This window comes from Mesocricetus auratus, unplaced genomic scaffold (genome assembly GCF_017639785.1).
Source record: "Mesocricetus auratus isolate SY011 unplaced genomic scaffold, BCM_Maur_2.0 Super-Scaffold_100014, whole genome shotgun sequence".
Lineage (NCBI taxonomy): Eukaryota > Metazoa > Chordata > Mammalia > Rodentia > Cricetidae > Mesocricetus > Mesocricetus auratus.
The window spans coordinates 49,753,670-49,776,130 of NW_024429197.1; the positions used below are offsets into that span (position 1 = coordinate 49,753,670).

Here is a 22,461-nt window from a genome sequence, read left to right on the forward strand (position 1 = left end):
GATAAATGCCCAAACACAAGCAGAGAATGGATGGGATACAAAGTGAAAACAGAATTGTGGAAAAGGGGAGGGGATTTAGAAAATGGAAACTAGAGTTTCCCCTGTTAAAGGTAGATGGGCACAGCATGGTCTTCAGAGAACATAGAGGGGAAAGATCAGGACCACACAGCCCAGAGGACCAGCAGCATCTGCAACATCCACAATGACTAAACCCTGTGCTTTCCTGATGGCCCTCGTGGTGATGAGCTACTGGTCAACCTGCTGTCTGGGATGTGACCTGCCTCAGACTCATAACTTCAGGAACAAGAGAGCCTTGACACTCCTGAAAGAAATGAGGAGACTCTCTCCTCTCTCCTGCCTGAAGGACAGAAAGGACTTTGCATTCCCTCTGGAGAAGGTGGATGCCCAGCACATGCAGAAGGCTCAAGCCATCCCTGTCCTGCAGGAGCTGACCCAGCAGGTCCTCATCCTCTTCAGCTCCAAGGACTCATCTGCTGCTTGGGAGACAGCCCTCCTAGACACATTCTGCACTGGCCTCCACCAGCAGCTCAGTGACCTGCAAGCCTGTCTGATGCAGCAGGTGGGGGAGCAGGAACCTGCCCTGAGCCAGGAAGACTCCCTGGTGGCAGTGAGGAAATACTTCCAGAGGATCACTGTGTACCTGAGAGAGAAGAACCACAGCCCCTGTGCCTGGGAGGTGGTCAGAGCAGAAGTCTGGAGAGCCCTGTCTTCCTCAGCCAACTTGCTGGCAAGATTGAGTGAGAAGGAGGAGTAAGTCCTGATCAAAGTGGAGAGGGCCCTCCTGGACTAGGACAATGCACCTTGCTGCTCAGATTCTGCAGTCTCAAGATTCTTAATTATTTTAGCACAAACTCAATGAGCAATACTGTATCTATCTGTAAGATATTTGTTCTCCATCCATTCAAAGTTGTTTGTTTATTTATGTATTTATTTATTTATTGTGTGACTTAACACTCCATCATAATTTGATGCAGTTTTATTTTCTTTGAGGTAGCAAGTATATATGGAAGCACTTTATTTACTGTTTATAAATGATTGCAAAAATGAATCTGCTTTGACTTTTTCATCCTTCAAAAATTTTTATTGTTGTGAAAAGATTTTCCAATCAAGTGTACCCAAGAAACAAGTTTGTGTAACAATCCTAATATCTAGCAAATTAGACTTCAAACTAATATTAATGAAAAGAGATGAAGAAGATCATTTCATATTCATCTCAGGAAAAACCAATCAAGATGAAGTCTAAATTCTAAACATCTATGTCCCAAATACAAGGGCACTCATATTTGTAAAAGAAACATTACTACAACTCAAATCACACATAAAACCTCACACAGTTATAGTGGGAGACTTGAACACCCCACTCTCACCAGTAGACAGTACCACCAGATCGAAACTTAACAAAGAAACAAGTAAGTTATGACCCAATTGGGTTTAACAGACATCTATAGAACATTCCATCCAAATAGAAAAGAATATACCTTCTTCTCAGCTCTACATGGAACCTTCTCTAAAATTGACCACCTACTTGGCAACATAGCAAACTTCAACAGATACAAAAACATTGGAATAAACCCCTTTATTCTATGGGATCACCATGGTTCAAAGTTAGAATTCAACAACAACACAAACTCCAGGAAGCCTACAAATTCATGAAAATTGAACAATGTATAATCACACCATTCCTGGGTCAAGGAAAATTTAAAAAAAGAAATGTAAAACTTCCTAGAATTCAATGAGAATGAAGACACAACATACCCAAACTTATAGGATACTTTGAAAGTAGTGCTAAGAGGAAAATCATAGCACTAAGTGCCCACATGAAGAAACTGGAGAATAATCACACTGGAGAATTAACAGCACAACTGAATGCTCTATAACAAAAAGGAGCAAACTCACACAAGAGGAATAGATGCCAGGAAATAATCACATTGAAGGCTGAAATCAATAAAGTAGAAAGAAAGAAAACAATATTAAGAATCAATAAAACAAAGAGTTTGTTCTTCAAGAGAATCATTAAGATAGACAAAACTTTATTCAAACTAACTAAAAGGCAGAGAGAGAACATACAAATTAGCAAAATCAGAAATGAAAAGGGGAACATAACAATGGACACTGAAGAAATCCAGAGAATCATTAGGTTATGTTTTGAAAACCTGTACTCCACAAAATTCAAAAATTTCAAGGGAATAGACAATTTTCTGGATAGATATCACCTGCCAAAATTAAATCAAGAACAGATAAACAATTTAAATAGACCTATAGTTCCTTATGAAATAGAAGTAGTCATCAATAGTCTCCCAACCAAAAAAGGCCCAGGTCCAGATGGGATCAGAGCAGAATTCTATCAGAAGTTCAAAGATCAGCTTATACCAATTCTCCTCAACATATTCCACTCAACAGAAGCAGAAGGGTCTTTGCCAAACTCTTTTTACAAGGCTTCAATAACCTTGAAACCCAAGCCACATAAAGACACAGCTAAGAAACAGAAATTCAGAACAATATACCTCATGAACAGTGGTGCAAAAATACTCAATAAAATACTGGCAAATCAGATCCAAGAACACATCAGAAAAATCATTCACCATGATCAAGTAAGTTTCATCCTAGGGATGCAGGGATGGTTCAACATACAAAAATCCATCAATGTAATCCTCCATGTAAACAAGCTGAGAAACAAAAATCACATGATCATCTCACTAGATGCTGAAAAAGCCTTTAACAAAATCCAACACTCCTTCATGATAAAGGTCTTGGAGAGATCAGGGATAACAGGAACATACGTAAACATAATAAAAGCTATATACAGCAAACCAACAGCCAACATCAAATAAATGGAGAGAAATTCAAGGCGATTCTTCTAAAATCAGGAACAAGACAAGGCTGTCCCCTCTCTCCATACCTCTTCAATATTGTACTTGAAGCTCTAGGCTAGAGTAATAAGACAACAAAAGGAGATCAAGGGGATACGAATTGGAAAGGAAGAGGGCAAACTTTCACTGTTTGCAGATATGATAGTTTACATAAGTGACCCCAAAATTCTACCAGGGAACTCCTACATCTGATAAATACCTTCAGCAAAGTGGCAGGATACAAGATCAACTCAAAAAAATCATTATCCCTACTATATACAGATGATAAAAGGGCTGAGAAAGAAATCAGAGAAACATCACCCTTTACAGTTACCACAAACAACATAAAATACCTTGGGGTAATCCTAACCAGGCAAGTGAAAGACCTGTATCTCAAGAGCTTTGAATCTTTAAAGAAAGAAATTAAAGAAGACACCAGAAAATGGAAGGAACTCCCATGTTCTTGGATTGGTAACATCAATGTAGTAAAAATGGCAATCTTGCCAAATGTCATTACATACTCAATGCAATCACCATGAAAATCCCAGCACATTTCTTCATAGACCTTGAAAGAACACTTCTAAACTTTATATGGAAAAACTAAAGACCCAAGATAGCCAAAACAATCCTGTTCCACAAAGCAACGTCCAGAGGCATCACCATCCCTGACTTCAAGCTCTTTTAGAGAGATATAGTCCTGAAAACAGCTTGGTATTAGCACAAAAATAGACAAGTAGACCAATGGAATCGAATTGAACATCCTGATATTAAATCATACATGTACGAACACCTAATCTTTGATAAAGAAACTAAAAGTATACAATGGAAAAAAGACAGCATCTTCAACAAATGGTGTTGGTATAACTGGATGCTGGCATTTAGAAGACTGCAGAGAGATTGTCTATCACCATGCACATAACTTAAGTTCAAATGGATCAAAGACCTCAACATAAATCCAGCTACACTGAACCTCTTACAAGAGAAAGTGGGAGATTCCCTTGAATGAATTGGTACAGGAAACTGCTTCCTGAAAGTAACACCAGTAGCTAGTCACTGAGATTGACAATTAGTAAATGGGACCCCCTGAAACTGAGAAGCTTCTACAAGGCAAAAGACACATACAACAAGACAAAATGGCATTTCACAGAATGGGAAAATATCTTCATCTACCCCACATCTGACAGAGGGCTGATTTCCAAAATATACAAAGAACTCAAGAAGCTAGCCACCAAAATACCAAGAAAATCTAATTAAAAATTGGGGTACAGTACTAAATAGACAATTCTCAATAGAGGAATCTAAAATGGCTAAAATACACTTAAGAAAGTGCTCAAAATCCTTAGCTATCAGGGAAATGTAAATCAACACAACTCTGAGATACCATCTTACACAGGTCAGAATGGCTAAAATCAAAAACACCAATGACAGTCTATGCTAGAGAAGATGTACAGAAAGGGGAACACTCCTCCATTCCTGATGGGAGTGCAAACTTGTGCAGCAACTTTGGAAATCAGTATGGCAATTTACCAGGAAAATGGGAATCACTCTACCTCAAGATCCAGCAGTTTCACTCTTGGGCATATACCCAAAGAATGCACATTCATACAACAAGGACATATGTTCAACTATGTTCCTAATAGTGTTGTTTGTAATAACCAGAACCTGCAAGCAACCTAGATGCCCCTCGACCAAAGAATGGATGGAGAAAATGTGGTACATTTACACAAAGTAGTATTACTCAGAGGAAAAAAAACAATGGAATCTTGAAATTTACAGGCAAATGGATGGAACTGGAAGAAACCATCCTGAGTGAGGTAACCCAGTCACAGAAAGACAAGTATGGTACTCACTCATATATGGATATTAGACATCGAGCAAAGGACTACCAGCCTACAATCCACACCATCACAGAAACTAGGAAACAAGGAGGAAGGACGACAAGAGAGAAAACATGGTCCCTGTAAGAAGGGGAAGGGGATAGGAACCCCTGAGCAAATTGGGAGCATGGGGAGGGGGGAAGGGGAAAGAGGCAGGAAAACTAGAAGGGTAGAAGAGTACACCAATGGGCTTTGGAAGCCCATTCCCTATGGATGGATACTATTGCAGTCCAGATACACGGAAGGTGGCCTAGGCCCTCCCCCAAATGGTGTGACAGACTTTGATGATCCCCGGTGGAAGGCCTCACTATGCTTGTGGAGTGGGTAGAAGGGTGAGTTGAAGGTGTCAGTGGGGGGCATGGGAGGATGGGAGTGGGAAGGAATGTGGGAATTGATATGTAAAATAAGATTGTTTCTAAAATTTTAAAAATGTTACGTGTAAATGTTACTTATAAAGCAAGGAGACTTAAGCCTGTATCCACTCTACTCAGGTATAAAATGGATTTTCAGTCTATATATAATACCTGCAAATAAAAATCTCTATTTCCTGACAGACTATGGACACCCCCATGGAGGGCCTCACCCTCCCTGGGGGAATGAGGGGATAACGGGGGGGGGTATGGGGGGGAGGGCACGGGAGGAGGGGAGAAAAAGGGAGAGGGACCTCGTACTGACTTGTGAAGCAACCTTGTTTCTTATCTAAATTTAAAATGGAAAATAAAAAAATATTAATAAAAAAAAAGAAATTAAAAAAAAATCTCTATTTCCTGTCCTCATTACCATGTGTACAATAAAAATTCGTATTCATATCTCTACCCATGTCATTAATTATAGAACCACCCTGTTGCCAACCATACTTCTATAATTTTATTGCTTCAAAAGGCATGTTATGATATTCAGTAATTTTTCTTCTTCTGTATCTTTTATGTGTAACTTTTTAGAATTTTGAAACTTTAATTGAAATTTTAAAAAAGGAAAAAGAGAACAATGCTGCAAATTTGGCATGGATGTGAACCTCACTGGGTTTGCTATCTGAGACACTGAGTGTGGATGGTACTAATTACCAATTTTACAAATTCAATCCCTTTGATTCAGTGTATCTACAATAAACTATTTTCACAAACATATTTCAGATTCACATTTTTGACTATATTATTTCTAACAGATTCGTTTCCAGTTTAAGAGAAAAATAACTCATATACTATCAAGTACTATAATGAGAGATCTTAGGCACCTGCACCTCTGACCACGCCCGCTTGGACATGGTCACAGATACATAGTAGGGACTAGAGATACGAGTACATCACCAAATTCACTTGTGTTTTCTTAAGACACTGAAGTTTAGTTGAAGAATACCTTCGAAGGACCAACCATATGTTTTCATTTTCAAGACATTTCAAGGATTGTTCCAAAGTCCAGAATAACCCATTTTCTCCTAATCAATGTTATTTCAGAAATCCAATTTACTCTACACATTCTCCTCAAAACAAAATAAGCATAACCCCAATGGGCCTTACCACATGAATGAACTCAAACCACACAAGTACCTATCTTCTGTCCTGCCTGGGGACCAACTTCTGCTTTGTTGAGTCAATTTCACAGAATTCAAAGCAAACCAAAAACACTTACATTATAGAATACAAAAACAGTAATTTTGTAAGTAAAAATTGCCTAATTCACAAAACTGGAATATGTCAAGGACTAGGGCACAGGGCAAGGTGTGACTGAGGGAATCTCACAGTTGACACAAGTATTGCTGAGCTTGCCTCCATAGTCACAGCTCTGAAATGACCCGAGAATCCTTCTCTGGAGCACTTCATGCAGTAAAAAAAAAAAAAAAGAAATAAATATTGAAGAAAATACAAGGCTCAGATTGGTCTCGTACATAATGCACTTGAAGACCCAATACTTGCAAATTAGGTCCCATGTGGTCTAATGTCATTAACACATACAGGACACTGCATGCTTAATGCAGTGATGTGCACTCAACCTTTTACAAGGTGATCACAGATTGCAAGCTCCATAGGACTGTGGAAAAGTCCTCTCCGCCCTGGAGTGACAGAAACCATTTCGGCTCATGGTGACCAAAACAGCACAGAATGCTACTCACTCTTAGATGATCCAGACCATGAACAAAAATTCACTAAATTGAGGAGAAAAGTCCAGCATCAAGATGCAGAGTCATGACTTTGCGCTGTCCTTGGCTCTCTGTAAGACAGTCCACAAACCCCTAGCAGTTAAAAAGCATAGTTCCCACACTGATGAGACACACATGTGAGTGCCCACCTGCGTGTGACCTAGAGGTGGGGCTGCACAAGGGTCAACTGGAAATGCCACCTCCCTTCAACTCCCTGCTGTCCTCCCCTTACACAGCCCTCTATTTTAATTCTGAGTGAGTAGTCTCACTACACATACTTCATGTCTGTTAAGGACTCTCAACCTCTCTCCTTTGGGCACTGACACAAGACTGTAGGTTGGTGATTCATTTTGATTCAAGGCTTTGAAAGATGGCAATTTGCTTTCATCGATGAATGAAATATAATGCCCAGGAAGCTGGTCCCCCACTCTCACATATAGCCTGGAATGGAATGTTCCAGTGCAGACAGGTGTGAGGGTGGGTGAGCAAGGGAAGACTTAGGTAAGTAGTTCTTGCCTCCATGTGCTAGTCTAGACTGTGTGAACACTTCTTCAGGAGTCATTTATCATCGTCAGCGCGGTCTAAATGGAACATTAATGGAAAAGATAGTTTCATCACACCGGGACCAGTGTCTCCGCATCCTGTTGCTGCTCTGAATCATGCCCTGAAGCTCAGTCACTGTGAAACTTTTCCGGAACACACACAGATAACTGTTGCCCTATGTTTCTCACTCCTGACAAAACAATACACATGGGAGCCAAGAAGGAACAGAGGAAATCTGGGGATGTGTACTGGTAGACACCATGACTCCCAAGAAACTGGGTGATCAGCATAGTTAAGAAGGCAATGGCAATGACAAGCCCAAGGCCACTTTTTGAGAACAATCAAACACACCACAGGCCCAAAGACAGGGTTGTTAAAGTCAAGAACAGCTGAACATTATTTGCATAATCCAGTTTAGCATGGGTATGGTTGATGCCAACGAACACTACAATAGAGTGCATGATGCTGGCTCACTTATGTGGTTCTTCCAGGTGACTGTCACTACAAGGGTACAGTAGGCCAACAACAGTGGCTGCCGTGCGGCACGAGGCCACCCCCAGGCAGAGGAGATGTTGGAGATTACCTCATTGGGGCATTGTGTGACATTCTACTGGATCTGCAGCAGGAGGGGCAGCATGGCCAGGACCATGCTTAATGGGAAGAAGAGCACGAGGCTCCACTGAACAAGGTCATGGTGCCAGTTGCCAGGTCACACACCACATCCTGCTTCTCCTTTTCTCTGGTCCCCAGGACTCAGGCTCTGGGGATCTGGGGAGCCCTGCAGATAGCAGGCTGCCTCAGTCATGCACCATAGGAAGCTGTATGGTCCTGCTGCCTGGGTATCCATGGCCAGGCACAGTTCAAAAGGTGCACAGTATAACACCACATGTAGCATACCCAGTTAGCCCAGGAGTAGCCCCTGACTAACATTTTCTTTTTGTGAGTGACCATACATTATTTTTGTAGTGGTTTGTATAAATAGAATTGCATGAATAATACAGTTTTATGTTTTTCTTCCTATAAACCTGAAAATACAATATAACATGAACTATGTTAACCTTATCCATTTTTATTTCTTGACAATTATATAATCGGCTACTTCAATACGTATTTTACACATATGATGTGATTTGTGGTTGTTTGAAGGAGCATGGTCCCTGTCTTAGTTAGGGTTTCTATTGCTGTGAAGAGAAACCATGACCACAGCAACTCTTAAAAAGGAAAGCCTTTAACTGGGGCTAGCTCACAGTCTCAGATGAGTAGTCCATTACCACCATGGTAGGAAACATGGCAGCATGCAGGCAGACATGGTAATGGAGAAGGAGCTGAGGATTCTACACCTTAATCCATAGGCAGCAGAAGGAGACTGGCATACTAGGCCTAGCTCGAGTATGTAAGATCTCAAAGCCCACCTCCATAGTGACACATTTCCTACAGCAAGGCCACACCTACTCCAACAAAACCTAATAGTGCCACTCCCTATGGCCAAGCATTCAAACACACGAGTTTATGGGACCATTCCTATTCAAACCATCACAGAATCAAAATCAAAATTTAAGTTATGTATCTCCCAGAAGATCACTTTTAAAATACATATGAAAACATGAAGATACAAAAGAATAAAAACAGTGTTGTATTTGTAGTGTCAAAATACATGAATTCAAATGACAGCTATACATCTAAGACAGTGTTACTGCAGGATTACTACCCCTTACCACGCAAGCCTCTTGCAATTGATGACAATAAACACAGAGACCCACAACTGATCAATGAGCAGAAAACAAAGGGCTGACTTCCCAACCCCAATGACCATTGTAGAAGAGGGAGCAGAAGAGCTGTGAGGCCAGAGGCAGTGGATGACTGCAGCAGAGCAGGGGTCTTGGACCCAACAGGGCAGCTGCATAAATGAACTGAGAGAGACTGTGACTGAATGAACAAGACCACGCCACACAAAATCCCAATGGGGAAAAGGAGGCAAATACACCTCTCGCTGAGGAACTATGAGAACTGGCGGCTGCTGGGAGAGAGATATTCAGTTATCATCAGGGTTGGGGCCCCTGAGAGGGGCTAGGCAAGCTGCAGGAGATGGCCCTGTATCCATGCACAACTAGAAGGACTAAGACAGAGAAGGAAAAAAAAGGAGGAGGAGGAGGAGGAGGAGGAGGAGGAGGAGGAGGAGGAGAAAATCCATGCAATTGAGAAGGAATAGTGCTGTTTCGAATGATTGGCTTTTAGAGGATTTCACTGCCCGGTGTGCTTTATTTCAAGATATATTTCATGAGGGCATCACGAATGGGGTTGATTTCCTGACTTTTTCCTGGTACGTTTGTCTGTGGTATTCAGGCAGGATAGTCAATTTTCTGTGATCTAACTTTAAACACTGTATGTCATCCCACTAGTATTTGGAACCCCAAACTGTTAAACTCACAGGAGTTGAGAGTAGGTGAGAAGTACCAGAGTCAAGGAGACCAGAGGGAGGAGGTCTCTGGGGATGATTAGGTCAAAGAGGACTAAGTCACAATGTGACAGGAGCAAGAGTCTCTGGCTTTCCACTGCTCAGCATGCTGGTGGCACATCCAGAAGACTATATACTGGAGAGAAGTAAGCAACAGATTTGGGGTTTGTCTGAACACTATGTAGAATACATATGTCTCCAGGGTAATTTTTCAACACTGTGTTCATTTATATAATTTATATGGTGCAGAGTATCAATTTGAAAAGCCTGGAAAATTTTTTGAAAAAATACAGACTTAACAAATCAAAAGTATTATATTCAGCAAAATTTAGTAGAATACAAAATAATTTAATTCAGTATATGATGGTTTACTACATTAAGGAAAGTAAAAGATATACTACAAGATTTAACTTAACTTAAATATATAAATATTAAAATAAATAATACACTCATAAATACACCCTAATGGATACAGGAATAAATGCCTTTACATATAGAAAAAATTTGTTCAGTTTTGCTGAAATGTCAAGACAGGTTGATTGAATTAATGCAAAATAAATGACAGGTTTTATAGGAGAATTTATGCAGTGAGATATAGTGTCCTAGTCCAGGAGAGTCCTCTCCACTTTGCTCAGGATTTACTCCTCCTCCTCACTCAATCTTGCCAGCAAGTTGGCTGAGGAAGACAGGGCTCTCCAGACGTCTGCTCTGACCACCTCCCAGGCACAAGGGCTGTGGTTCTTCTCTCTCAGGTACACAGTGATCCTGTGGAAGTATTTCCTCACTGCCATCAGGGAGTCTTCCTGGCTCAGGGCAGGTTCCTGCTCCCCAACCTGCTGCATCAGACAGGTTTGCAGGTCACTGAGCTGCTGGTGCAGGCCACTGCAGAATGTGTCTAAGAGGGCTGTCTCCCAAGCAGCAGATGAGTCCTTTGAGCTGAAGAGGATCAGGATCTGCTGGGTCAGTTCCTGCAGGACAGGGATGGCTTGAGCCTTCTGGATCTGCTGGGCATCCACCTTCTCCAGAGGGAATGCAAAGTCCTTTCTATCCTTCAGTCAGGAGAGAGGGGAGAGTCTTCTCATTTGTGACAGGATTGTCAAGGCTCTCTTGTTCCTGAGGTTATGAGTCTGAGGCAGGTCACATCCCAGAGAGTAGGTTGACCAGTAGCTCATCACCACCAGGGCCATCAGGAAAGCACAGGGTCTAGTCATTGTGGATGCTGCAGCTGCTCCTGGTCCTCTGGGCTGTGTAGTTCTGAAACATTCATCTAGGGTCTCTGAAGACCATGCTGTGTACATGTGTCTAAATTAAGAGAAAGAACTAGTTTCCATTTTCTGAAGTCTACTCTTACTTCCCCATTCTCTTTTCATTTGCATCATTCACTTGTTGGGTCTGGACATTTTTCTCAACCATTTTTGTTTTCATTGTTGTATCAACTTTTCCTGCTCCCCTCAACTAACCATTTTAGAGTTCTCCTAAATGATTTTCATTATTTTTAGTATATACAGTACATCTAATATATGAAATTTACTCACCTAATTTAAAGAATAAAAAGAATTTCATGAAAAATGTTCACTTAAAATGTGATGAATGACTCAGTCATCAACACTCTTACAGCACAAGTATGATTATGAGTTTGGTTTCATAGCACCCTTGAAAATTCAGTCATTATAGCACATACCTGGACTCCTGAAAATTGGGATGTGGCACAGACATGTCCCTCGAGATCCTAGCTCACCCAATCTAACTGCAATGTGGATCCCTAGCTTAAGGGAGAGAACCTCTCACAGAAACCAAGGCAGGCAGTGACTGAGTTAGCAACTGGATATTGACATTTCTTCAACATGTATGAAAATGGACACGCAAATGCAAACACACAAACATCTGTATATCTTCCACCAAACACACAGTAACAAAAAATATAAATCAGGTCAGGTGTAATTACCCATATCTTTTTTCTTAACATTTGGGAGACAGAGGAACACTGATTTCTGTGTTGAAAGTAGACATGGTCTACATGTTTTGTTCGAGGACAGCAATAGACATGTAGAGAAACTTTCCAAAATAGTAAAAAAGAAAAGAAAAGAATGCTCAAACACATTACATTTACATTTATTGAAATGTAAAGATGAGTACATTATAGCTAAACACACAAATGTTACAGATATTGTACATTAACAGTATAGGAAATATATAAACAAAGAAATAGCTGAAGTATAAAGCCTGTCCTCTGTTAAGTCTGTTGCTCCCATAGATGAATGCATTTAACATCCACAAGCATCATGAGGTTAAATTACGTGCTCTCTGTTCCTAAAGAAATGTCTCTGAAGTAGGAACCAGCATCTTTTCAAAGTGACCATAGACGCATGGAAATATTTGAGATGACAAAGCAGTCAGAAAGACTATTTCAAACATTTTCGTTTTCACAACTTTTCTCCATAGTGTTTTTAATGATTCATTTGTGTGTTCTTTCTGTGGCCTGAAACACAAGACTCGGATATTGTTTGAAATAAAATGTTAATTTCCCAGTAAGTACATTAAATATAAATAGAAAGCTTTGTTCCAATGAGAAAGATCTGTGGTAGGATGTCAAAGTGCATACACGTATGAAAAAATACACTGAATAACGGAATTTTTAGCTGCATTCCACACCCTGTAGTTTCCCTTGCTTACTGGACATGATGCTCTCTCACCTCTATGAGTTTCCTTTACTTCATAGAGACCGAGCAGAGCCTTCATAGCATAAAGGCTCTTCGGAATGAAGATGCAGATGATCTTTTTCCGATTATTCCCATGGGTGACTCATTGCAGTAGACAGAGCTTCGCTAATAATTCTCTCTCTCAGGAACCGATTCTTGAAGGCCGTGGGGTTGTGCCTCACTGCTCCTCAAAGTCAGGACTAATGCAGGTATCTCCCTTTCTGTCTGCCATTTGAGCACCAAGGTCTACAGTGTTCTTCAACCTGTAACAAGTACCCCTACCCTGAATGCTGGTTTCTTCTTGGTCTGTGTGTGGACAGTCTAATGCCAATGTGATGTCATTTTCCAAGTACCATGTGACTCACTCAGTGGCTTTTGAGTATACCCACACTCTCTGCTGCACAGTGACACAATACCTTCCATCCTTCTCTTGTCCCACAGCCCTTGAGAGTGTGCTCACCACATCCTGATGACTTCAGCTCTCATACTGGATATGGTGTTTGCTTGGTTTTTCACCATTCTAAATGCTAGACGGTTACTTCTCTTAGTGTGTTCATGTGAAGGGCTTTGGTTTTCAGTCATGACTCACATTTCTAGGGATCAGAGTACTAAGTATTCCCAGCAATATTGACAGCAATAACTTGAGCTGCCTATACTGAAGATTTTTTTGTTTGTCTTAATTTCATTCATAGTAGATAATTACTGTCAAATACTTTTCTATGATGGACACTTAATCATTGAGTACTTGAGTGTTTGAAATGACTAGATTGAACTACAAGACACTGATGGCTGAGCATTTGGTTACAGTTATGTGGGTACCAAACCTAAAGTTGTTTATCCAGTTTGAATACAGTAAGTAATTAAGAGTCTTTGCATCCCCATCTCCATTCAACTCAAAACTGCATGGTAGAGATCAGAGAAGAAGAGATTTATGTCCTCAAATTATTCATAAATTTTCACTTTAATTTTACTGTATTTTGGAGATGTTCACTTAACGGTGGATTCTGCCTGCATTTCCTTGTATTTACTCCCTAATGAAGTTATGCAGTAAAATGACACAATTGGATAGCATCAGTTCTGTTTAATTTTTATGACGTTTACCATTTATTTGTTTGCTTACTTAACTGCTTTCTTACTTATTTACTTTTGTAGTTTCTACTTTCCTAGAATGCAAAACCCAGTCGTGACATCAACTGTTACGAAAGCAAAAAGAGAGGAAGTGACTTTTGCTATTAGATGGGAAGCAATAGCAGTAATGTTAGTATCATTCAGTATAGTACTCGGGAAATCCTACCCTCATGAAATAAAAGAGTTTATAACATGTAAATGACTGCATATCAAAAGAGACCTAATGTTTAATGGAGTTCCGATGAAAATTTAGCAACATTGCACTCAGAACTAGAAATGAAAATCATCAGATTACATGGAAGCACAAAGTGCAGTTGTGGCGTTATTACAACACCTGAATGCATACTCTACAGAGTTATAGTAATCAAAACAGCAGGACACTAACACAAAAAGAGATATGAGGAACAGTGCAAAGGAACAGTTTGCCCAGGGATGAGACACACAGCTACACTCTACCTGAATGGCTCTAAATGGCACAAACTCCATCACCGCCTCCCTCCCTCTCACCGAATCTCACATCCCTTAATTGTGCCAGCCCCTGGCTGCACATAGTTTTGTAACCGAATAGTCAGTGACACTCTTTGACCTGAGCCTCCCTCTAAGAGTGACTTGCCAGTTTTCATAGCTTCCCGTCATACTTTTGCTTCAGTTGAGGGGGGTAGGCCGGCCGAGTGCAGCTCGAGTTTACTAAGCCCCAGCATGGTAAGAGCCAGCGTTTGTGCCACTCGGGCGAGGGGGTGAGTACCCAGCCCTTTTGTGCATTTGTGTCCCCACCCCTGCATGGGAGGATCCTCCTGAGCGGGGAGCCCACTGGAGTGCGGGAGCCGCCTGTGCAATCTGTGTTGGTTCCTTGGACGATGGGATCAAAAGGGTTGTTGGGCGACACCTAGCGGTAGCAATTTTCTACAACACGCCTGGTCTCCCGGAGCTCGCTGACAAGGGCTGCGAATTGCCTGTCATCAGCCGGCCAGAGTGGCCAGACTCCAGGCAAGTTGGCGTGTGTGTCCTGGAGAGGGTGTTGTGTTTGAGAACGGTCTCTGTGTAAGAGATTGCAGCAGCAGACTAACAGGTACTTTGGTGTCTACTATGCATGCTGCATGGGTCAAATGGAGGGGTGGTGGTGGCTCAAGTCCTTCTTATACCACCCTGGGTCCCCAGAAGCGGTCCCCAGCAGCGGTGGCCTCTCTGATTCTGGCCTCTTTGCCTGACAGTCCCAGGTTCCTTGTAGGGTCAGACTTTTTCTCCAAGTGTCCTTCCATCCAGGGCTCACGGCCTCTGGGGGTCTTTGCCTGAAAGGAGGCTGTGTGTCTTTCCTGCTTGTCCACCTCGTTCTTGATCCTCTCAAGGTTATGAGGTCAACCAATTTTCCTTTGATGTTCGGTTCTCTTGTTCACTGGGACAAATTTTGGGACATTTAGCGGGTCCTGACTTCCATAATGTCCCTGTGGTCTGTGAATTAATCACCGCTGAACTGTTATCATAATCCAGTTTTGCAATCTGTTCTTATTGTTCCTGTGGCTAGGTGCTGACACGGGTTTGTTTCCTCTAAGGCTGAGTGAGTCTGGGCAGCTGAGCATGCTTGCCTCCTTGTGCTGGCCCTGTTACCTGTCAGGCCGCCTCCCAGAGGGCACCTGGTTCGCTCTTTTTCCTTCCTTCCTTCCTCCCTTCCTTTCTTCTTTTCTTCCTTTCTTTTTTATTGTTGGGGGGCACACGTGACCTTTTTTTACTCTCCTTAATCACATAGCTAAAGGCTCTGATGGAGTCATTAGCAGATTCTCAAACTTCCCTCTGAAATCTTTCAATTAGGCCTATATTGCCTGTGTGTTTGCTCTCAACATTCTTATCTTCCAAGCTCCCATGGAACAGATCACCAAGCTATGAACATTCAAGGGCTTTTCTTGCCCAATGCTCCAAAGTCTTTGCACAGTCCTTCCCTAAACATGTGGTCAGGTCTGCCACAGAGTTACCCCCATAATCTTGGTACCAACTTACAACTTAGTTAAACCAATCTGGCTTACACGTTCTTCCACAGCAGTGTTTATCGTCAAAGGAGGGCAGAACAAAAACTCAGAAAGGGCAGGACCTGATGTGGAAGCCATGGAAAGGTGCTGCTTGCTCCTCATGGATGGCTCAGCCGGCTTTCGTACAGATTAGGACCATCAGCTCAGGGATGGACGCTCCCACAATGGGCCAGGGCTTTCCCCTTCAAGCATTAGTTAACAAAATGTCCTATAGGGTTTATTGACTATGCATCACATGGAGGCATTGCTTAAAGGATACTCACTCCACTCGAATGAGGTTACCTTGCATTTAGAAGACATAAAACTAATCAGCACAAAATGTGCCCTATAGTGTTCAATTTCTATGTGTCAGTTTTAATGAAATTTAGAGTACTGAAAGTATAAAAACAATGGACACATACAAAATTGATGTAATACTTAGTGACATAGAAAAATAATTTTATTATATATAGAATACAGGTTTATTATATTAAGCAAAATGTAATTTTCACATGGTATTACAACTTAAATTTTATACTTAAATATTTATACTTAAATAAATATTTATACACATAAATAAAAACTCCATGAATCTAGAAGATAATGTCTATACAATACATAACTGATGAAATATTTGATTGATGTCAAAATGAGTGACATCCTTGACAGAGCAGGATCTGAGCAGTGAGGTGCAGTGTCCTAGTCCAGGAGAGTCCTCTCCACTTTGATCAGGACTTACTCCTCCTCCTCACTCAATCTTGCCAGCAAGTTGGCTGAGGAAGACAGGGCTCTCCAGACTTCTGCTCTGACCACCTCCCAGGCACAGGGGCTGTGGTTCTTCTCTCTCAGGTACACAGTGATCCTCTGGAAGTATTTCCTCACTGCCACCAGGGAGTCTTCCTGGCTCAGGGCAGGTTCCTGCTCCCCCACCTGCTGCATCAGACAGGCTTGCAGGTCACTGAGCTGCTGGTGCAGGCCACTGCAGAATGTGTCTAGGAGGGCTGTCTCCCAAGCAGCAGATGAGTCCTTGGAGCTGAAGAGGATCAGGACCTGCTGGGTCAGCTCCTGCAGGACAGGGATGGCTTGAGCCTTCTGGATCTGCTGGGCATCCACCTTCTCCAGAGGGAATGCAAAGTCCTTTCTGTCCTTCAGGCAGGAGAGAGGGGAGAGTCTCCTCATTTGTGTCAGGAGTGTCAAGGCTCTCTTGTTCCTGAGGTTATGAGTCTGAGGGAAGTCACATCCCAGAGAGCAGGTTGACCAGTAGCTCATCACCACCAGGGCCATCAGGAAAGCACAGGGCCTTGACATTGGGGATGGTGGAGATGCTGCTTGTCCTATGGGCTGTTGGTCCTGAACCTTCCTCTTTAGCGTTTCTGAAGACCATGCTGTGAGCATGTCTTAAATAGTAGAAAGCACCAGTTTCCATTTTCTAATTTTCCTCCCATTACTTTCCCATGTCCCTTTCACTTTCTTTTAGTCATTCTCTGCTAGTGCCTGTCTTTTTTTCAGCCATTTTTGTTTTCATGATTTCTCTAATTTCACTGCTTCCCTTAGCAGAGCTTCTCTAGATTTTATTTTATTGACAGATTATCACTGAGTATTATAGCACAGATACACCTTACATTTTGTGAAATTACTCATATGTAAAGAATGAAAGCTTTCATCTAAAAACTTTACTGAAGAGTTATTTTAAATTAATGGTGCAATGGAATTTTATGGGTTGTATTTATTTCTTCATATAGTTAGTGAAATTGTAATGTAAATTTTGTTGCAAATTATGTTTTCTAAGTGTACACTAATGATATTTGATGCAAAGGTACAAGTCAGAATCATGTATCTGTTCATTTAAGTAAAATGAATTATGTGCCATTTCTTGTTTCTATCTATGGGAGGCTTGCCTTTTGGTAAATAGAAAGGGAAGAGTAGGATTTGGGGATGGGTTCAAAGGGAGTTGCTGGGAAGGACTTGACAAGCGATAAGTGAGGGGATCCTGTAATCTGGATGTAAAATAAATATATAGTTTTAAAAGTTTAGCAAGTTTATTCTAGTTGTCAAAAATTGGACTAATGTTAAATTATATGAAAAATCAAATTTTGTTTACAGTGTGTATTAGGTATTTATTTAATGATTGTCCATGGGTCATTATGGCACAATCTGTATAGTTTCCTAATGAAGGTTGTCAAATTGGTATTGATCCCCTGAACCCGTGGTGTGTGTAAAACTGATTTCTGTGAGGTGTCCTCTCATACCTCATGCTTGCTATGGAAAGAACTTGGTGTCAGACTCACACTCGCACAAACACAATACATGCTTTCTCTTTCTCTCTCCTTTACACACACATGCAAACACACACATATATGTGTATAAACTGCCATAAACTTTATCAAGTACAGCTTTCTTCTGAAAGTTTCAGTTTTACACTTTGCCCTGTTATTTCTTCTGCCCTTAAAGGAACTGTAGAAATGATCCCTGAAAGTATGGCCTTCAATTCAACAGCTGATGGAAGCAGAAGCAGAGATCCACAGTTAAGCACGAGCTGAACTCCTGGAATCCAGTTGTAGAGAGGGAAGAGTGATGAACAAAAGGGTCAAGATCACGCTGGGGAAACCCACAGAAACAGCTGATCTGACCAAGTGGGATCTCACAGAATCTGCATATGACCAAACCAGGCCCCCTGAGCGTGAGCATCAGTTAGGAGGCCTGTGCAGTCTGTGGGGCTGCTGGCCATGGAACCAGTATTTATCCCTAGTGCATGAATGGGTTTTGGGATCCAATCTCTATGGAGGGATATCTCTCAGCCTAGATATATGGGGGAGGGCTTAGGCCCTGCCCCAAATGATGTGACAGACTTTGATGATTCCTCTGTGGAATGCCCCACCTTCCCTGAGGAATGGATGGGAAGTGAGATGGGGAAATGGTGGAGGTAATGAGAGGATGGGCGGGAGAGGGAACTGGGATTGATATGTAAAGTAAGATTGTTTTTAACTTAAATAAAATTAATTTAAAAATATTTAAAGTCACGACATCAGTGTAGACATCTCCCTTTCTGTCCACAATCAGTGGTGTTTGTGGACAGATAACAATTACACAAACACAGAAGGCAGATTTTTCTGGGTGGGGATGAGTTTAGAGACTCTGAACTTTAGTTGCTAGCATTTCTCCAAGGGTCCTGTGACTTAGTCATTGGTGTTTGAGTCTACTTGCCATCTTTGCTGTATAGTGACACAATGTCCTTGGTCCTCCTCTTGTCCCCACTCGCTGAGTGTGCTCACCGTATCTTGATGGCTTCAACACTCACTAACACATGATATGGTGTTTGCTTGTTTTCAGCATCAAAAATCCTAGAAGATTGCTGCTCTAATTTTAGTGGCTTCATTGGAAAGGATTTTGTTCTCAGCAGTGACTACATTACCATGGATCAAGTGTCTAGTTACCAAGATGTTAATTGCAGAAGACTCTTAGGTCTGTAGTGATGTAAACATTCCAGTTTGTCCTGAGGACACTTGTAATAGAAATGCATTTGTTGTGTTTGCAAAAAATGTTTTTGTGATCAATGTTTAATCACTGACTGCTTGCTGCCCCTAAAGTTTTTAGGTAGAAATACAAAACACAAGAGACACTGATAGCAGTACCTCCAATTGGCTATTCGTTATCTAGAAATTTTCACCTTCAGATATTTATCCATTTTTGCTTTAGCACTAAAATAAAAAGACACCCACTCTGCCTTTGTTCAGTTGAAACCTGAATAGTGGAGAGCCTTGGGGTATCAGATAGAAGAATTTCAGTACATCCATTGTGCATAATTTTTCATTTCATTATTCTATTGGTATGGTAGCTTCATGGTGGATGGCCTTTCTTTTGAATTTTCATTGAATTGAACGTTTTATTTCCATTTTCCTCTTTCCTAGAGAGAAGATACTGACATTGCTTTGTGGTATTGAACTGAAATTGTGATGCCACTTGAAAGTGAAAGGAAGGAAGTGGTGTCATGTCATGTCAGCACAGGCTTGAGTTTCTCAGCACTCATGTAAAAGCCGGCATAGAAGCACCTGCTTGTACTCTAAATTTGGGAGGAGACACCAACAGGCTTCTAGTGCCTCATGGTCAGTCTACCTAACTGCAATGATAAACCCTAGATTAAATGAGAGAACCAGTCACAGAAGTAAAGGAGGGAGTGACTGAGATAGTAACTGGCCATTGACATCTGACTTAAAACTCATGAACACTCATATCAACTGTAAACATAAAACAGCAAAAATGATTGAAAAAATGCCCAGAGACAGAGAATTAATGTGAGAAAGACAAGAGAATTAGGAAACATGTTATAGGCATTAAAATGGAAATTAGTGTTTTCCCTATTTATGACATATTCACACAAGATGACCTTGAAGGAACCAAGATTAAGAAATTCAGGACCACAGGACCTAGAGGACCAAGCAACACCTGGAAAATTCACAATAGCCAGGGCCTGTACTTATTGACAGTCCTGGTGGGGATGAGTTATCAACCTGCTCTCTAGGATGTGACCTGCTTCAGACTCATAACCTCAGGAACAAGAGAGCCTTGACACTCCTGACACAAATGAGGAGACTCTCCCCTCTCTCCTGCCTGAAGGACAGAAAGAACTTTGCATTCCCTCTGGAGAAGGTGGATGCCCAGCAGATCCAGAAGGCTCAAGCCATCCCTGTCCTGCAGGAGCTGACCCAGCAGGTCCTGATCCTCTTCAGCTCCAAGGACTCATCTGCTGCTTGGGAGACAGCCTTCCTAGACACATTCTGCACTAGCCTCCACCCGCAGCTCAATGACCTGTAAGCCTGTCTGATGCAGCGGGAACCTCCCCTGCATGTTATATATTTACATTATGATTCATATCAGTACAGAAATTACAGTTATGAAAAACCAATAAAGTATTTCATGGTTGTGGTTCACCCCGACATGAGAAACTTTGTAAAAGGACTGCAAAATGAGGAATCTTGAGAATATCTTTTGTGTGTAGTGAGGTCCAAGACAGCCAGTGCTACTTAGAAAGACTTTGTTTTATAAATTAAAAAAAAAAGATCAATGGTAACTTGTGCCTTTAAAGATTGATCTGTATATTGAAGTGTAAATGTAAATACATTATATATTAATATTTAAATCTCTCCAATGCGGCACACTAAAAAGTCATGAAAATATATAAATAAAGTTTAACTTCTATACTCTATTAAAGACTGTTTCTCCTATAACTGAATACTTTTAACATGCCTACCTATAACATGTGGCTAAAGTATGATTCGCAATCTTTTTAATTTGTCCAAGGAGACATGAAAGCTATTTGAGTTCTTTCCTAAATTAATTTTCAGCAACTATTTCAAAATATTACATTAACTGCTTCCAGATTTAATTTTAGGATTAAAATTTTCAGGTGATATTCATTTTATTAATATTATTAGGTGAATTAAGATTCAAATTTTTAATAGAAGTTGAAAACACTAGGTAACCCCTCAGAAGAAGGGGAAGAAGGATTGTAAGATCCAGAGAGGTCAAGGATAACAGGAGAAGACAGCACACACAATAAACTATACAGGTCTCATGGGAGCTCACAGAGATTGTAATGGCAATTGCAGGGCCTTGATGGGTCTTTACAAATTCCTCTGCAAATATGTTATTCTTGTTAGCTTGGTTTTTTGGGAGGACTCTTAACAATTGGAATGGGTATTGTCTCTGATTCTTTTGTCTGTTCTTGGAACCTTTTCCCTCTTACCTCATTGCCTTGCTCAGCCCTCATATGGGGATTTGTGCCTAGCCTTATTGTAACTTGTTATGCCCTGCTCTGGTTGATATCCCTGGAAGGACTTCCATTTTCTGAAGAGAAAAGGAGGAGAGTCAATATGAGGGAGGGGATAGGAGAAGTATAGGATGTATTACATGAGGAAATAATTTTAAAAAAAGAAAACCAGTAAAATGGTATGTTTTAAAATCTTTCAAGTATCTCAAAATTAAAATTTAATTTCTTCAAATTGGCTTTATTTATATATTAGATACCATATCTGCATTTTGTTTGAGTGGTTCATGCAAAGATTTCCATTTTGCAGTATCACAATGGTTTGGTGGGTTGAAATATGAACTGATTTTCTTCCTGGAACCACGATGGAAGGAGATTAACTGATGCCTGATAATTGTCATCTGACTTCCCCATGTGCATTGTGTCTGCAAAACACACACACACACACACACACACACACACACACACTTGCACCCACATGTGGCATGCATGAAAGCACACACAGATAGCTATTTAATTCATTTAACATGTATCAGCATTTCTCTTCAAGGGACAACAGTTAGAATCTAGCTTACTTGCTTACTTTAAGTGGAAAATGATGCTTCATGGCCCCTTGGGCTTCCATAATTGGGCAGATATTGCACAGAACCTTCATAGCACATTCTCTTCAGAATGGAGAAGCAGACGGTGTGCTTTCTTTTTATTCTCCTAGGTGAATCATTACAGCCAAAAGGGTTCTCTGACTTTCTCCCTCTCCATAACAAATTCCTGTGGGCCACCTTTCTGTGCTTCCCTGATCCCTCAAAGTGAGGATCAGTATAGACATCCCCCTTTTACCCACCACCTTTGTAGTGAAGACTGCAGTGTTCTTCAACCTGTGACAATCAGCCAGATCCTCCCTGCTGGTTCCTCCTTGATGTGTATGTGTGTGCAGAGTCTGAACCCAGGATGGTATTACTTCTCCAGTACCATAGGACTTACTCAGTAG

The 22,461-nt window shown here is 41.1% G+C and overlaps 2 protein-coding genes and 3 pseudogenes across 2 annotated transcripts; 2 read left to right on the forward strand and 3 right to left on the reverse strand.

The window, feature by feature from the left end:
* Nucleotides 1–202: 202 nt before the first annotated feature.
* LOC121144095 (interferon alpha-12-like) lies at nt 203–775 on the forward strand. The gene has a single exon (XM_040757439.1). It carries the CDS (start codon nt 203–205, stop codon nt 773–775), a length of 573 nt encoding a protein of 190 aa, XP_040613373.1.
* A 6,780-nt stretch (nt 776–7,555) lies between these two features.
* On the reverse strand, nt 7,556–8,274 carry LOC101837159 (annotated as a pseudogene).
* Nucleotides 8,275–10,520: 2,246 nt separating this feature from the next.
* LOC121144096 lies at nt 10,521–11,093 on the reverse strand (annotated as a pseudogene).
* Nucleotides 11,094–16,297: 5,204 nt separating this feature from the next.
* LOC121144097 (interferon alpha-12-like) lies at nt 16,298–17,064 on the reverse strand. Its single transcript, XM_040757440.1, has one exon. It carries the CDS (start codon nt 17,015–17,017, stop codon nt 16,445–16,447), a length of 573 nt encoding a protein of 190 aa, XP_040613374.1. The 5' UTR covers nt 17,018–17,064; the 3' UTR covers nt 16,298–16,444.
* Nucleotides 17,065–18,623: 1,559 nt separating this feature from the next.
* LOC121144124 lies at nt 18,624–22,461 on the forward strand (annotated as a pseudogene).